The 18,760-nt window shown below is 39.3% G+C and overlaps 1 protein-coding gene across 2 annotated transcripts in view; it reads left to right on the forward strand.

Annotated features, from left to right (window-relative positions):
* The first annotated feature begins 7,171 nt into the window (after positions 1 to 7,171).
* Positions 7,172 to 18,760, forward strand: part of CHST8 (carbohydrate sulfotransferase 8) — a 144,498-nt gene continuing 132,909 nt past the window's right edge. For both annotated transcript variants that reach the window (XM_086469464.1, XM_086469465.1), the window contains exon 1: positions 7,172 to 7,280. In XM_086469464.1, coding sequence (XP_086325590.1) covers positions 7,172 to 7,280 — 109 coding nt within the window. The remainder of the gene's footprint in view (positions 7,281 to 18,760) is intronic.

Below are 18,760 nucleotides of genomic sequence, written 5' to 3' on the forward strand. Positions count from 1 at the left end.
GCGCTGAGGAGGCAGCTCAGGACATACCCACTGGAGCTGCCTAGGGGCGAGAGTTCACCAACATCATTCGGACATCAGCTGGTTATTACAGAGAGGTGGGAAGGCTGAGCCTCCTCTCTCTGCTCAAGTATTTAACTTCTAATTTCTAAGGATTTGTCAGAGTCAGAGGAACCTTTAACTTCACTGGTGATTTCATCAAAGCAGGTTTAATTCCTTTCCCCATATGAAGGAAAAATATGAATCCAGATCTTTTCATGAAAGAATTTTGGAGAGATTTCAGTGGCAGGCACTTCGAACAGGTTCAACTTCAAAACACTTATTTTTTGTTATTACACAAAGAAGAACATAACTACATGTGAACAAAATTACATATGAAGTTGAAGTAAGCCAGACAAAATGTTTGGATTTGAAATATCAGCTGGAAACAAATTTGTCTTTTTCAAATCTCAGGGAAAAATCATAGTTTTTGTCCTATTGATACATAAGCAAGAATATAGTGACAGAAAATCCAGCACCCAAAGATGAACATTTGGTGAATAGAAGCAGCCATAGGATTAATAGCCTCCTACTTCTTTCTATGCTAAAGAAGCTAGAAGATATGGGGCATAATACTTGGGATTCATTTGCATTTCCTATTTCCAAGAAGAAGTGCTGACATACAGAATAATATGACTTTTAATATCTCTACCTCTAATGCAATACCTGCATTTGTAAAACTGCTATGAAAGGTTAGTTTTACTGGTGAATATGAATAATGTTTATACATCCTTTTTTCTTCTGTAAATGTCATGACAAGCCTGATCTAGAAGTCGGGGGTAAAGAAGAGAGTGGACACTTGAGTGATGGGAAAACTTGGTGCCTTGTGTTTGAAGGCCTTTTGTCTCTGTAGGTGCTTTGAAGCAAGGAAATGCATGCTTTGCCTAGCTTCAGAGATGAGAAGCGACCATTGTTCACACAACCCATAGAAACACAGTTAATGTATCAAGAAGTGATCATTTCAGTAATAATAGCAAATCTTTTTCTTATATTCTTGTCATAATAGTATTCCTTTTTTTTTTCTATTCAGCTAATTGCCCACTGTCAGTATTCCAGTATCCAACTATATTACACAATCTAAGTAAAATTATCTTAATAACGCGTAAAGCAAGTGCTCCATTACAGCACCCTTTCAGAATGCACAAAACAAAACCCAGTAGAATACAAAAACCCACCACAGCTCCCGGCTGCCAACAGCTCACAGTTAATCAGCTACAGGAGTGCTGAAATTCAACGTGTAGTTTTTATTTCTATCAGGTAAAGACTGACTTATAAAAATATTTCTGCATTTATAAACATCTCTCTCTGAACTGGCAATACTACCAGTCAATGCGTGCCATTAACTGGGGACAATTTATCAAAGATAAAAGACACTGCTGAGACTGCGCCTGTGCAGTGCCACACTTCTTCATACAGAGAGCCTGGATAGTGCTGCACGGACCCATACCTCCACAGAGAGCTCCAGAGCACCATGGAGACATCCCAGTTTGCCTCTCAAGAACGGTGTAACCACAGCACCGGGAGCCTGTGCCCAAGCTATTCTCTGGTGCTTAGTACCTAGTTATTCAACAGCACAAAAAGTGCCTGGTGGAAACACATCAATCCCTGCTTTCAAAAGGCAAAGATACCTGCATACTGCTGTCCTCCTTGGGATAAACAGTGGGCTTTGACTCCACTCTGAACCAGCAGCCTGCTATCAACTAAAGGAGTATCAACTAAAGCTCACACAGCATGAGAGATGAAGTTTACAGTGTACATGTGAACTAGGCATTTACATTCATTCATGGGTGACTTGTAATTGTCCAATTTAGCAATCAGTAGATGTTTGCAAAGAAGTTGCGTGTTTTGTTGACTTACTGATGTATATGGTAATGTAAACCTGGCACTGGCATTAGTTTGCGTTCCTTGATTCACTGGGACCTGCATCAGCACCTTGCAGTGAAGCCCCAGGAAGGGAGAGTATAAAGAGAAGGACCTGCAGTGGGTCTCTAGCCCACCTTAGTCCTTCTCTTCCCCTGGTTTCGCATAGGAAAAGAGGCTTTTCTGTTCTCATCTTGGCACAGTTCCTTTCATCTTCAGGCTAATTTAGCTGGGATGGTCATCAACTATCTGGGGGAGTGAAAGCACACCAGCACCCAGTTGCACAAAGGGTCAGATGGCTTGGGTTCTGCAGGGTCTCTATGAGCAGCCAACAGAGAGAAATGAGGGACTATCTTGTGCTCCTTGTCCCTCCTGCTCTCTTGAGGGACCAAGCTCTTGGAAAGCAATTTTTGGTCATGCCGTGAAAGCTGCATACCCTGACATGTTTTCCTAAGACAGCCAGTCTCAGATACTCTACCCACATAAAAAGAAGGTGACCTCAACTAAATATCGACAGACCTTTTCCTGGGGGCAAGTCATCCTACTGCTTTGCTCTGCAAGGTTTTATTTATTTCCTTTTGAAGCATCAACATGGCTACTATTAGGGAAAGATCCAATTCTAGATGGAGCAAAGACAATCCCCTGAGTTTCTACCTAAGAATTACATCATGCCCTTAGATTATTATCTTATCAATGCCATTCTTGACACAGACTTGCTAGCAGACTAGGGAGAGAATGTCATGTCCACAAAACTCATGAATGAACAAACAGCCATGTGCTGTCAGACACAACCCTGAGTGCAGACTGGCTGACCCATCTCAGATGAGGAATCAAATAACAGAGACATTGGTAGAAAACTTTCTCTTCATCTTTCTTGGACTGATCCATTATCATAACGTCAGATTGCTCACAGTAAAAATGTTCAGCCATTAGGCTTTCAGGCTGTGATTGCAAAAAAGCAGACCTACAAAGCACTACTTTCAGTGCCACTCTTGTCAAAAGATTTAAATAAATCTTTCCATCATATTGGTTTTCACTGTCTTTCAGTACTGCTTGGGAGTGGGGGGGAATTAGTCCTGCTTCTGTGTTTGTAAATAAAAGATTTGGTGCCTGAAAATTTTGCTATAATATTCAGTATTTTCCACAAACATATTTAGATGGTTTTTACCTAAAACTGTACACCTTTTTCCTTAAAAGCCTTGCTTGAATGATGCAACACCTATTCTCCTACCTGATGCTAATACTTCCTCACCTCGCAATTCATAGGAGTACAATGGTGATTAATGAATGTCTTTGAACTGGAAAGTGCTATCTGAGTGCTAATTATTATCCACGTATACACATACTTCTGCTGCTTTCAAGGGCAGAGCATTCACATACCATGGTAATAGGAAAGCTCAGAAAAACATACATTGATACCTACGAGTTTTATCCACCAAGAAATGTATAAAGGAAGAATAAATTAAAAGTTAGATGTTTCAATTCATTACTGCACATTCTAGTGAACCACTCTCCATCTGTTTAATAAGTTCAGGGCAGCTGAAAATGGAGTTTAGATTGGAAGCTGCTTGCAACCTTATCTTCTTGCACTCCCAGTAATACTAATAAGAATTATAAAAATATATTATTGCCCATTGTGAGGAGCACAGTTAAGTATGTGACTGCAAATCCAAAGTGTAAGTTAAAGGCTATGGATTCGCCAGATTCTGCCTCCCAATGCTGGGACTCTGCATGGATCAATCCAAAGCTCCCACATAGAGCATCCCCTCTCCCTCACATGCCTGAGGAAGTATTGCCTGAAGAAACTGTTAGCTGATGCTCCACTAGGGTTTTTTGTAGGATTTTTATCTCATCCATCTTTAAAATGACATGACTTGAGTGTAAACAGTATTTTCAAATGTTTCCTTAATGAGGATACTTCGTTCACATTTATCAGTCAGTGCCAACTGCTTTCAGTGTTCCTTTGCTCCTGTAACTCAACGACCAGCCTGGGAGGGCTCAGGAAGCACATGCTCAGCATGTATAAAACAGCCGTTCCCATTCACCAGCTTTGCTCTCCTAGGACATGTTAATTAAAGTCAACTGATTGAAAAAATAATTACAGGAGAAAAGGAAGGGAAAAGCCTAGGCCCGTAATTTAAAGATCTCTGAAGTTTGTGTTTTGTTGAGAGGTAATAATTTTGTTGAAAGAGGTTCTCTTTCTTTTTCCTTCTTGGACTCCCTCTATATTCACTGCTTGCAAAGACGTGTAATGGCAACAGGCAATAAGCAGCAGTCTTTCTTTAAAGTTATGCAAGTACATGTGGCCTTTTCTTCTTTCAATATATGCTTTCATCTAGGTTTCGTTACTGTTGCATCTTGAGGTGTCCCGAAGACACTGTAATGTCTAACCTAAAAGGTTATGTGATCCTGAACACAGTTGTCCTATAGGATGTGGAATAATGTAAATATTATAAGTGTTAAAAACTGCTACTGTAGCATTTCTCGCACTAATTAAAACTGGCTAGGGATCTTCTTTCTTGATGCTGCCTCTACTTCAAACAAAAACATTTCAACAAATCAAAACCAGGGAAAACAGTTTAGCAATTTAAGCTAATAATAATTGTTTTAGAAACCCATATTTGCTCAAGGGTATAATTCATTCAAGAAATGACCTTAAAACTCAGTGTTAAGCAAATATAAAATCCTTGTTATTTGGGACTGGATGTTTTTAAGCTGCTCTCTCTCAAATTATGATCATGCATTTCCTGTGAGCTCTCTATCCCATCAGCTGCTGGGGCATTCCCAGCAGAGAAGGGCAGTGCCACCGACACCAGCCTAGGGGCTGGGAGACCCTTCAACTTGCTGCTGCATCACAGCCTTTCTGTATAACCTTGTGCAAGACACTTGCCTCACGCCTGTCCTGTAAAACTGGGGTAGTAGCATACTCCTCCCCATGGGCACACAGAGAGTGTAAATAGGTTACAAAAAGGGAAACGTTTATATTAGGTAATCAAGTACGATTCTTAGAAAGCTCTGACTGGACGGTTTTACAAAGTGATGGTGTGATTTTGGTGGTGTACCAGCCTTGCCACAGGTGGATTTGGTTCAAAGCACCCATTTATCCAAACCGCTGAATATGCAGCACAAACAAATTCTGTAGTGAAGCAGAGAGAGAGTGGTTCATGTTCCCTAATCGTTGCTTATAACAGCACTGTTTGGAACTGTAACACAGTTGCTTTGAAGGCTAATCCTCCTTCCCTAATCTCACTCCCCTAGGGCTTTAGAGTTACTATTTGACCCTTTACAAAATATATATAATAAATATATGTGGAAAAAGTCCATCTGTACTACATATGCATGCACACAACAGGCACAGATGGACCTGCACAAGGACTCATAATGATTTGGCTTTGCTAGGGCTGAAAAACTTAGCAACATTTGCTTTTAGTTTTACTTTTAAAGGGGTTAGAAAGGTTTAAGACAAAAAAATAATAAAAGTACACAGTTAATGTCTGCTATAATTTTAACAGAAAATAAAGCTGAATTCGCCTAAGTATAGAGAGAACTTGGTGCTCTGCATTCCTTTAGGATACAAGCATCCACCAATGTTCCTGGCCTGGAGGTCCAGCTCCTTTACACACTGAATAAATATAGTTGCCATTAAATAACCTTATCAGTCAGAGTCACAGAAATTATTCCACCAAGACTGCAAAACCAGTGTTCTTCTTTGGTGCGTTTTAGAAATTTAGAATACTGGTACACTGCAGAAAATTAAAAACCTACTATGGAAACAATGAAAAGCAAACAAGTTGCCCCTGACACCAAGGCTATTCCAGCCACATTGAGAAATCCTTAAAGACTTTTCCTGGCATAGCTACTTTGAATCATCATCTTTCCACAACCCATCCTCCCTGCAAAGTAATGTTACACAGTCTTTCTGTATTTAAAACCTCCTCTGTAAACAAAGACCATTTTCAAAACCCTTCCTTTAGACGAGGTCACATTTACAATTAGAAATATGAGAAAAGCAAAATGTTTGCCACCAGCTGTTGCTGATCTCCAGCCTGAGCACTTGTGTTCAATAATTTGCTGATAAGAAATCCAGTTACATTTTTGGGAACCAGTTCCACTGCCTGTGCTCTAATGCACCTTCCTTTATGTTACTAAAAAACACAGGACCAGCAGAGTTGTGTGGCAAAAGCATTTATTTTAATTAATAAAGCCATGTGACACCACTAACTGTTTTTCTCTCTGGTTCCCATTCATTCATTTTTTCACTTCTTAGTATCTTACCAGAATGGAGATTGGTTCCAGCGGGACTGTTCATGGGGCTTAAAGTGAACTATGTGCCTTAGGGCAGTGCTCAATGAGGGGTTTAGAACGACACACAATGTGCCCATCTGGGACTAGGGCTGCTGCTGCCCTTTCCCTGGGACTGCACATAACTGCAAGTGTTAGAGCAAGCAGTGAGAATTTACAGAACCGAGCCCAGAAACTCGCTGGGAGTTCCCAGGGGAGGAGGGGCAGCCGTGCCCATCGCTCCCGCAGAGACAGCCTGCTTCCTGCCCACGCTCTCTTTTCTCATGTTTTCTACCAGCCGCTAAAAGGAGGTCCCAGCACTGTGACCAGTATTTCCCATGGAAATCAATACGGCGGCAGAGCTTTTTCAATGGGCAGCATGGTGACCTGTGGTGCACCATTTTAATTTGACTGTTTTCATCAAGGGTGAAGCAGGCAGCTGCCAGTTGTTCATCCTTCTCCTCATGTTTGACATGCAAGGTGCAGCTCTTGTGATCATTTTCCCCACATTATCTCACTTTATGGCTTTCATATTGTTTAACCAATGAAAAATAAAAAGTGACACATGCTTCCCTTGAAGTAAGCAAACTATTAAGAGGCGTTTCTGTGCAAATTGCAGCCATGGCATGACCATTTTTCCCAAACTGTGCTTTTTAATGATATTCTACATTGTCTTTTCAACCTGTTAAAAACAGTGACATATAATGAGAAACCAATGGGGCGGAAATTGACTGGATGACTGTAATTAACTATACCAAAGAAATACTAGAGAAATCAGTTATTTGGTCTAAACAAGAACTTAAATCTACTAATCTGCATTGAAAAAATAAGTGCTCTATATGTTAAACTTTAGGGATCTGGTTTTTTTACCTCTTGTAGATGTATTACGCCAGACTTCCAGATAAGAGGATGAGACGATGAATGAAGAGTGTCCTGGAGATTGCGTGCAGTTTTTTTCCTGGGTCAGAACCAGATTGATCTGAGAACAATAATTATGAGGCTGACATGTATGTTCTCCTTCATCTTGCTGTTTGGAGCAGCTGGACTTGTTGTCTTCATTCACCTGCAGGATCCAGAAGAAATAGTTCATCAGCAGACCCCAGGTTAGCATTCTCATTTCTATTTGACTCACTTGCTCTTTCAACATTTTGTACTTATACCCTTAATATGTTCTACGTATTTCACACAGCTGGCCTCCACAAAGGTACGTATTTTTTTTAATGAAGGCTATTTTGAAATTAATTAACAATTTCTTTTACAAAAACAAAAATAATAAAAAATAGGATTATGCTTAAAAAAAACCCAAAACAGTTCCAAGAATCAATTAACTGATTATGCAAGGATCTTTCCCAAGGTGCACAGGGTCCAGCTGGATGGAGTTAATTTTCTGCTAAATTTGAGACCAACTTCTGCTAGCTACACCTCTATATATATGAAAATAAGATATTTTGCCAAAAGTTCAGTTCCTGCAAATACGTGCCTCTGAATCTACCTTTGCCTGTATACGGTATTCAATGTGTCATGGAGATGCAAAATAAGAGATGCATAAATGAGTAATGCAAGAAACATAAAGTACTTTGGGATGCGTTCCTTTAATGTGCTTAACTTCCATTAAACTTTTCATAACTTTCATTCCTATGCATGCCATCTTCCTGTGCTATCTACACTATTTTAATCTTTACTAACTTTAAACTGAGAAGAGCCACAAAGACCACATCAATGTGAGAACTAGAAAACTGTGGATTGAAATAATGGTTTCTTTTTAAAGGAGGGGCATGCAAGAAGTATGAAAAAGCATGAGATCTCTTGATTTACTTACAGCCACTTTCTCTTTGACTAAGGCTGTAATGAAGGCTGGTTTAGAGCCTAGACAAATGCCAGTGCAGTTACTCCAGCTCATAATAATGTCTGTGTGCTGAGGTTCGGTCACTATGTTTGCTCTTATAGACACTGAAATTCTCCTTTGACTAAATACGTGCTTTATAAGAAGTCTATTCAATTGAAATCTTCATTGTACAATGAACATGATTGTGTATATTTTAAAGTATTACTAAAATTTTTAAAGGAGCTGAACCCTAACACAGAGAACTCTTAAATAATTACATTAAGTGCTAATTTCTGTGTCCAGGTTTATTAAGTGCTTATTTTCATGTAACTAAACAATTTGTACTTTAATATGGTCATTGTTTAGTCCAACTGCACACCAATTTTGAAGGCAGCCACCCAGCTGAAACTATAGAAATAATGAATCATCAGTGTTGTGCAAAGCAGAGAATTAACAAGTCCCTTCAGTGCTTTTGCAATTTATTTTTGTATACTTAGATGCAAAAGAGCTTACAGATTAAAACTAGCAGTACTGGCCACATTTGACTGAAATTGCCCAGTAGATTGGGCGTGAGGGGAAAGACATGGACAGCAAATGCAGGCAGTACTTTAATGCATATAAGAATGCGTAACTTTACACTGAAAAGTTAATTGTTTGCTCCTGAAAGAGAAGGAATTTCTAGTGGTGTCTCAAAACCTGTGCAATTTCTTTTCCTATTTTTCATTATTGGTCCCTCATCTTGACCTGTCATACCTGTTCTCTCTGCCACAAACCTCTTGAATGCCAACTACTGATTGTAGTACACTGTGAAGTGATTTTTGAGAGCAATGTAACTGTAGAAGGGGATGCCCAAGCACATTTAAATAAAAGTGAGTTTGAACAGAGCTCCTACCCCCAGCAGGGAAACTCACTCTGTAACATACTCGATTGCTGTGGGTAGGGTTCTGCAAAGCTAAAACATGAACATCCCAACCATGCTGTTACTGCCAAAGGTGTGTAATCAATTGCTCAATTCTCATATTCAATTACTATTTATGTCAACAGGAATCAGACTGTACCCTCGAGTAAAAGGTGCTCAGTTCAATTACTCTTATTTCTGTTTGGCTGATTTTCATGTGTGTTAAGCGCTTTCAACTCCCAGTGGACTCAGAAACTCCTCACATCCACTGCTTCTGAAAATTATACCAGTTATCACTAAAACATATTAGGCAGCTTAAAGGACACAGGAAAAAAATATCCATTCATTTCATTAAAAAGAGAGGTAGGCATATTTCATCTCTAGACAGTCTCCTGTGAAAATCTGTTAATCACAAGCGACATTTTTGGCATGCCAAGAAGGATCTTTCCCTTGTTCCCCTGTTCGGAGTGTTTCTTCTTAAAAGGGCCTGTTTCTAAAGGAGATCAGATATTGCTGTAATTTGCTTGCCTGATTGCTCCCTCAATAAAATTGAACAAATGCATGTGTCATTAAGCTACTTAAGACAACAGATTCTGCATGGCAAAGTTTTATTGGATTAGCCTTTGCTTTTCTATTTCCCATGTAGTTACTATGTAGTAAAGTGTATTTGCCAGACGCTGGAATCTCATCAGGAGGGCTGGAGAAAAGTCAGTAACATTTATTTTCCACTGAAAAGCAGCGTAGGAGAATTCTGCGTTGTCCAAAAGGACATTTTTCATTGTTAGTACATTCAGTCATCTTTAATTTAAGATAGTACAACTTATGAAACAAGATTAATAAAAATACTTTGGTACTTTAGTTTTAACTGTCTGTTCCGGAAATTGTTCTCGATTGTTTTAGTCCTAGCAAGCATGGTGGTGAGACCTTGATGTACTACTTAAACCAGTATAAAATCCACAGTCATAAAACTTTAAGTAATGCTTACATTACTTTCACTGAGCAAAGTACTCCTGACAGTAGCTGTTTGTGTTGATTTGTTACTATTCATTTATTCTTTCCCTGTGCTTCACATTGCTACCTAATTGTGATGCTGTACTGAGAAAGCAATATCAAAGTAATTTTCCACAACATTAGTTACAATTTTCTTCTGATCTTTCGAGTGAAACAATCCCATCCTGTTGGGTTCTGTGAGCATATAAACCTTGATTACATTTATCTGTTAGAAACCAATGCTTACAAAGTATATGTGCCCGGGATAGTGGGTGTAGAGCCTTTTTTGCTGATTGACAAACATGCTGTCTGTGTAGTTTTATTTATATAATGCACATCACTCTGTACAGATATATTTAAGACAGACAGCCATTTAGGGTGGGCAAAACAGATTTCCCAAGCCAATATATTAAATTCAGTAGATACTCCTGTGGTCATTAAAAAGACAATAACTTCACTTAGGGCAGTTGTTTTCTCAGCGTCTGTGAAGAGTGCTATTACTATGCAGAATGCAGGATAAAGCAGGGGTGTGGGCTGAGAAGTGGTATGAATGATAGTCATACACCATACAGAAATGCAATGCTCTTCTAATAATTCTCCCTGTATAATTATATAAAACGGCTTCTGCAGTAATCATGCCATTATTCTTAAACAGACATAGGACAGGATTTGTTTTGGCTAAGTCAAGCACATTTGCATATGGTGCACACAAAAATTTCATACATACATTTCCGTCCTAATGCTAATGACTCTTAAATGTATAAATCTCCTTTCTGAAATAGGATATTCAATATGCAAAAACTTTACAGTAACTAAATGTGCAGCCACTCCACCACTGTGTTTTTCCTGGAACTGCAAAAGCAGCTGAGAAGGGGCCTGTCCAGCCCTGTGGTTAGCAGGATGCTTCGTCAGTGTAATGGCATGTGCCCCCTCTCTCAGGGTTTACAGTGGAAGAGCTGATAGGGCTAACGAGCACCTTTACAGCCTTGGCCAGGGCCACTGCAGTTTATGAGGCCATTGACAGCACGGAGAACTTGGATTTGTGTGAGCTGCATTTGGGTGGTGAAAGAGAGAGCAACTTGGACAAACATCAGCAAGTGAGAGAAGAGTCTAGAGGATGCAGCCCATCCTGACAGCTCTCAGGTGGATTTCAAATGCCTACACAAACTTCTGAGCTGCAGACCAGCCACGCCATGGGCTGGAGACAGAGCTGTGGTCATGAATAGCAGGTGGTCAGGTGAGGTCATGAATACCAGGACCACTGCTTCTGAGTGGCACCACGACACACAATCTATAGCTATGCTACAGTATCTACAGCTGTACTTAAGACCATGTCCTCTACAGGCTTTAGCCACAAGAGAAGGGATATTCTAAAGTACTATCTACTTTTCTAATAGGAGATTTTGACAAATAAAAACTAAGGGAATTATTAATATTCCTCTACACCTATATTCATGTAGCAAATTTCTCTCTATATGATGAATGGGTCCGTGGGAAAAAAATATTGAGTTTTTGCCATATGGTTACTAAATTCACAAACCTGTAAGAGTTTTCAGTTAGAACTTTTAAGATTAATATATATGAACACACATTTCTCTGGGAGCTGGTAAAAGGTGGAAAATACATCTCAAAGAGTGCATGTTGTGAAACCTCCAAATGGGTGAAAACAGGGAGTAGAATGGAAATGGCTTTGCACTCTGACTATATCAGAATTGAAAGTCAAGTATGAATATAACCAAGCCTGAAACTCATCTGACGGAGATTCTGCAGTGATTGCTGTCTTTACCTCAGCCACTAGTTTCTAACATAATACTGTCATCTTCTTTATATTCTCCTTTACTAATGGTGTGATGGAGAGGAGAGGGAGGAAGGACAGATGACAGTCTGAAGAGCTGGCATACGAATGCTATTGCAAACCTAATGGCGCAAGAGCCACAGTGCAGAAATCTTACTGTATATTGCAGTAGCCTTAGAGCAAATACCAATATCATAGCTATACTGAAAGTCTCTTAATTAGTTATTCAGAGCACATATACCTTGTCACTCACAAATTACAGTCCTATATACATCTCCATGTTTGCTGTACATTTCCATAATACTATCCTAGTGCACAATGTACCACTTGTTTGTCATACTGGAAACTTTTTATAAACACAATTGAAAATGAACGAGCATTATATATAATTTTAGAAGTAATTTTTCTGCAATTTGCAACTTCACTTTATAAATTGGAAGCCATTTAATCTGCTTCTCAACTAACAGCATCAGCAGAAATCATGAACAAAAGGACCTGGTGACTAGGAGAGGCAAGTGGGCTCGCTGATACTCTTTTCAAGCAGAAGGGGCATACTGTTATATGTGTAAGGGTAGCTTCCACCAACTCAAGAATGGATCAGCTTTCTGCAGTTGCATCCTCTGAATCTTCTTTAGCTGAACCTCCCTGTGTGCAGGCTAGTTCCCAAGAGTCCGCAGTTAGTGGGACGAAAAGAAAAAGATCTATTTCCTTGTCTGCTGAGGCAAGGCACTTATAAGGGAAATGTGGTCTTATGAGTACAATATTCCCTTTTCTTTTGCTTGAAATAGTTGTGGTTTAGACTGATTGTGAATGTGAACCTGGTTATTTTTTACATTGGAAAGTAGCGCTGGCAATGACTTCATCAGTCTACTGCTACAGGGGGATCAAACGCTGTCCAGGTGATTACAAAGGAAACCTTATACCAACTGCCAGTGCAAAGCTGTTCAAAAGAAATGCAGATTAGTGCTGAAAAGAATCACATGCAAGCTGCTTTATCACAAGTAATATATTGTCTCCTGCAGTGCTCTTTCGCTGCTTTCATGACTACACCATATCCTTATGATATCATATTATGAAAAATGCGGCATTTGTTTATGTCATGGCATTGAGAAAGCGCCACTTTTTTCTTTTCTTTACAGTTTCTGTTAACATGCTTTAGCCTAATGCCCATTAAAGCAAATACAGCTCTTAAGCTACAGCATCACAAGCCACCATTTATAGGACCAGTATTTCCATCAACCATCAGCAAGTGCTTCACAGGAGTCAGAGCACTTTGGTGTTAAGACTGTGGAATTGGGATCCAAAGCTGCTGTGGTTTGTTCCTGTCCTGCCCTACTGCTCATGGATTGTGCTGTGTTGTGTTAAATCAGGCAATTCACCTGCTAAATGTTTCCATTTCCTATTATAAAAAGGCATTCCCTGCAGGGGATTCAAGGTACCTTGCAAGATCCAACAACAAAAATGCAAGGCCAAACCATATTAACTGTGACGTTATCAGAGAATCCATTGCATTACTAGCAGCAGTTATAATCCCACTGCAGTGCTGCACACACACATCAGATGACTGAACCAGATCCACTTCCCATTTATTTGATGGCATAAACTCCGTGTCACCTAATCCCAAATGTATTTATCAGCATAAAACCAGAGTGATGCAGTGCTAAACCACTCGCATAATGCAGCTTCCACCTCCACAAATTTCCCTATCCTCTCTTTTTCTGTGAGCATTTCTTCTCAGATACTGACTGGTTAAAAAAAAAAAAAAAAAAAAGGTTTGATATTTCTTTTAAAGTCTACTTTTAAAACCTGTCAGAGGTTGACACTTCTTTGTTGCGTCTGGCAAAATAAAAAGTGACCTGCCATCTCAGAGCTGCATTCATTTATGGTGCTTGGCAACATATCACAGGCAAAACTCAGCCGCACTGTGATATGTCAGAAGACTCTCAGAGTGGCAGCTTTATGAAAGTATATTCCTAGGGAACAAGCCTGGATGCTTCTCAGATTCCTCTGGAAATTTGCAGAGGCATTACAGAAATGTGCAAGTTGATCAGCTGACTTCCATTTCATCTCAAAACATTTATTCTAAATATAAGGTTATATTGAATTTTTCATAGAAAATGTGTCAGTACTTGAAAGCCTCCTTCCATATGTCAGCTATCATTCAGTTTGCCTGATTTTTAAAACTTGATACCAGATTGAGGATCTTAGGTAAGTCTAAAATACTTTCTGGATTTTCTAAAGTTTATGCCATTTTAAACATGTTTTATAATATATGTTTCCATTTCTTAAAGTTATTAACATTCCCCTAAAAGCTTAACCAAAACTTCCTCTCTCCAGTAAATATCATCCTTTTTCATTTAGTAAACATTCATTTTCCTTTCATGATTCTAGAGAAGCTTGAAATTAAAGGTGTCTTTTTTCTCTATTATGGCTTGCTTTATGTATCAGCATCAAAACTGCCAGTTAACTACTGCTTTAGCACCAGTCAAGAGAGCATAAAAAGCCAAATAATCGATCTTTTACAGGCGCTACAAAAGAGCAACTTCTTGTGGACATCTGTATCATTTTCTCCAATTGAATAATCTATTTTTGAAAGTAAGTGACTGGTTTTGGATCTGTCACCACTTGACATATGCAAGGTGATTAACTGATTTTAATCTTATTCTGTACAGGCCCTGTCCTACAAAATGCTAGCTCATAGCATCAGTGCAGAAAAGCACTTCAGTATCAAGTAAGTGGCTCAACTGTTAGCTCTGCTCCGGTGCCTGAAGTGCTCTGCCGCCTGAGGGTCAGAATATTCTGCATCTTGTAAAATTAAGTCCTATCTTTGTCCCTTTTTTTTGTCTCAGCCACTTCAGAGACCTATGTCGTGATTAAGGGAAAAAATGCTCCAGCCAGGCCCTTCCTCTGTTGCCATTTCTGCACATCAGGCAATTCAGACATGCTCTTTCCCTCTTTTTTCAGAATCACTATCCACTGGCTGTTCATACCTACAGAACTGGAGTCTTTTGGGAGTTCTGTTCGTGCTTTTTAGTTGGAAACCACACATTTTGTCATAAAACTCTTTGCAGGGACTGGATGTGTGATGTTTTGCTCTTTGTGGCACATTAGCCAAGAGATCAGTGTTTACAGACTTCAGGTATCCCTAAACGATAAAAGCAAAACATGCTGTGCCACCAAGTATGTATGCGCATACGCAAGGATAGTTACTCGGGCTGGGAGGAAATCAGGGGACATCAAGTCCCTTTATGGAACAGTGGGAACTGAACAGCCTTAGGAGGGAAAAAAAAGCAGGTTGTGAATGGAATTTCTCATCCTTCAAGGCCCCTGTGCTCTAGTGTCCTGTTCCTTCTCTATTCTAATTCATTTACTTTTCTCCTTCCAATTGGCATAATGATTTGCAGCGCTGAGCTTTCTGCAATGATGACACAGATGATGTTGGGGATAAACAAAGGTGTATTTGGCTTTAGAATTATTTTAGGCTTGAATTTGCAAGAGTCTTCGCATGGCCTGTACACCCTGCAGTCAGAGTGGCTGACGTGGAAGCAGAGGAAACACACAAATACTTCTTCTTGTGGCCAGGAGGACACAAGCCTAAACAGAAGAAACTGGTCATTTGCCCAGTGGCTATTTGAAAGGGCTGGGAGGGTAGACTCCTTTTCTCAAGCTGTAGGTAGTGCATAACGGCCAAGATCCTACATACCAGTTTCCAGCTTGTTGCATTTTTTTTTTTCCTTCACTTGTTTGACTTGACTTTATTCGTTAATAAAGTTCTGCACAGCTTAATGCCCATAAGTCAAACCACGGGAGAAATTACAGACAGCAATCACTGCTGCTCTGTGTGAACTGAATGCAGCTTTAATTGGGTCCTCCTAATTGTGCATGCAGCTGCTAGGAAAAAACATGATGATGCTTATCTCACACAAGAAAACAAATTCCTCTCACTACTCCATTGTAAACAAATGAAAAGGTGTGTATTCAAATAGTCACAAAAGTAAATGTATACACCTGCATGTAGATACCATGAATTTTATGCCATAGCAAAGCAATTCTATGCTCACTGAGACTTTAATGTAGCTCACTGTAATTGTTTAAAACTCATCCTAAAGACTTTGGTGAGAACTTCAGAGGGCTGGAATACCATTCGCATGCCCAAAACAAACATTAGCACCTCAGCCACCAAGTTCACTTAGATACTGTGAACAGCCAAGATTAATAGCAGAAACAAATCAACTGGTTTTTTATAAGCTGTTAAATTGAAACCTGCCCCTCCATTCATTTAGCTCAAGAGATGTTATTACCTTGTAAACAGGAGGCATCCTTAAGTCACTATCTAATTAAAATTCCAATTATTCTGCATTTATGAACTGCTCGTTCTTGTGCTATTGAAGGGAATTAAGTTACTTGAGAATATGCAAATTCAGGTATTAACACCTATATATTGATGATGTGTTCAGTGCTGCATGTTAAGCCAGCCATGTCACTGCCTGTTCCACTAGCATATTTCACCAATACTACAGAATGTTTCTTGGGATGATTTATATTTTGTAATATAAGGAGAAAAACAAAATAAACAGACCTTAGCAAACCAGTATAACAACAGCATTAGGAAAGAAAAGCATGTAAATGGGAGAGAAACAGAGAAAAACAGATGCATGCAGCACACGAAGAATGGTAGGAAAGGAGGTCTGAGAAAAAAAAGTTGAGATAACTTCCTATTCTGTTCTACAGAATAAATAGTTTTAAATTATTTAATGAAAGGAGCTTTGTGGGGTTTTTTTGTAGAAAAACATCCAGAGAGAAATAGTTCTGCTAGATACTTTAAACATATTTTAAAAGGAAAATTAAAAAAAATATTAAAACCAAAATGTTTAATTAAATTAGAAAGTACAGAAAATTTACTGCCATTTTATAATTCATGTTAATAGACAATGGGCCCAGAATCAGTATGACTCTAGTTCCCAGGGGTGCTAAAATGGTGACAAGGGAAGTAGTAAGGAAAATGAATATTTACTACAGGAAATTTACAGTAGTTAATGAACTTAGAAAGAACACCTTGAATTTTTAAAAGCACTTAATATTCCTAATGAACAATAATGATTTAATTATATTATACTTCCATACACTAATCTTTGAGACATATCATGTTCTTAATGTCTACACATTTGCACACCATATTTTTCCTCCTGCTTGTTTCCAGAGATCAAATTATATATTCAGTATATTCTGATTGTTCTCTGCCTTTTCCTCTAAAGGCACTGGCTTCACTTCTTAATTGAGACCCAGTGGAGATAAGTTCACCACAACATAATTTAATGAACTATGGAAGAGTTACCTTTTGCTGCATGAAATATCAAGCTGCATGACAGAGAAAGAGTATCTCCTAGGTGATGTTTCAGTACATAATAATTAACTAAGACATCTCCTAAAATAATACCACCCATGTACAAACGCAGCCTTTTCCCCGTCAAAATTGGACAACACATAAAGTGAGTTAATAAGCCAAGGACATAGTTCCTAAAAGGAGTTCAGTAACACAATTTCTTTCCTCCATGAAATCACAGATTAGAAATCAGAGACCTACAGTACGGAGTGAATTTTACTCTTTTCCCCCTTCAACTTCAAAGGCTGAATTGTACTTGATTTACCCTTCACATTAGTCTTAGATGTGCCATCACCACAGTCCCTTCCAAGTGTGAAGAAGATTTTCCTTTTTGGTCTGAATGATTTTGAGCAGATCAGCAGCAGTACTCTCACCGCACACAGCTGTCATCTTGGTGCCTTCGGCCTCCTTTACTTCAGGGCTTTGGGGAGAAACTTCTGCAGCATCAGCCTCACTGTATTTTTTTGGCTATTTACTTATATTTTGGGGTAGGGGGAAAAAACTCCAGCTTTTAAACATCTCACATGATGCAGCCTGGGGAGCAGGACTGAGCTGCCTGCAGCCTCCCGCTCAGGGACATGGCAGACAGCACACTGCCATCCTTCTTCACCTCCCTCATCCAAGCATGCTGCTTCCAACCCTGTCCCTACCTCGAGTAGCAAAGGCATCCTTCTGTCCCTTGATCTTTGCATATTTTTGTTGCAATTTAATTAGGTTTCAGATTCACCAAATTGGGGAATGAGTCAAATGTTGGCTCCTACTGAGTTCAGAAGGGTGCATGTATTTATAAGCATTTTTACAGCATTCAGACACTTTGATCACAGCCCCCCATGCCACTGCAAACAGATAGTCATTTGACTATAATGAAAGATGTTTCACAAAGAACTGCTGAGACAGCACTTCAAGAATTCTGAATATTTTAATATTCATTAATTAAATGTTTCTGAGTTCCTGTCCTTTTAGCAACTAACCATCAATGCTGTAAAAACATTCAAGTGAAGGGCAAACTGTTAATATTCCAAGAGAAAGCCTATTTGCTATGAGAGTAGCTCTAATTAGCAGGATGAACCATCTTCTTGTAGTCATTTAGAGCAATCAGAAGCAAGCACAGCAACATTGGTCTTGATACCGGCATAATATTTGCCACCCTGTCTCAATGTTAGTGAGGGTTACATTGGGAAAAGGCAATTCTGTTTCCTGACTTTGGCTTTGCTCCCTAAACAAAGCACTCATTAGATCTGTTGCATGTAATGACTGCATTTTCTTAACCTAGTTGCGTGACACTGTCTCTATTTCTTTCATCTATAAGTTGAAACATTCTTTGGCAGGAATTTCACAAAGCAAAGATTTCTGGAAAGCTGTGTTTGGGTTGCTGTGTCCATCTTCTCCACAGCTATGGCTCAGCTGCAGGCCACCTGTAGGGGAAACTGGAAGCCAGGTACAGGTGGCCAAGTGGGATTTTAGACACAAAATGGGACAATCCACAAGTCATTTCTCTGATAATGTTCCTGTCACAAGGAGGAGAAAAATTGGTATAGACTAATAAATACAGACTTCACATCAAAGCAAACTCTCTGCTCAACAGCAGATTGCAGTCACGGGGTAGGAAAGACCATCGAATCCTGTCAGGGCTGCTGCCGCAGAGAAAAACCAGTGTCCCACAGCAAGCCGAAAAGCAATGCAGTCTGAGAA

Source organism: Leptosomus discolor, chromosome 8, assembly GCF_034619465.1.
Source record: "Leptosomus discolor isolate bLepDis1 chromosome 8, bLepDis1.hap2, whole genome shotgun sequence".
Taxonomy (NCBI): domain Eukaryota; kingdom Metazoa; phylum Chordata; class Aves; order Leptosomiformes; family Leptosomidae; genus Leptosomus; species Leptosomus discolor.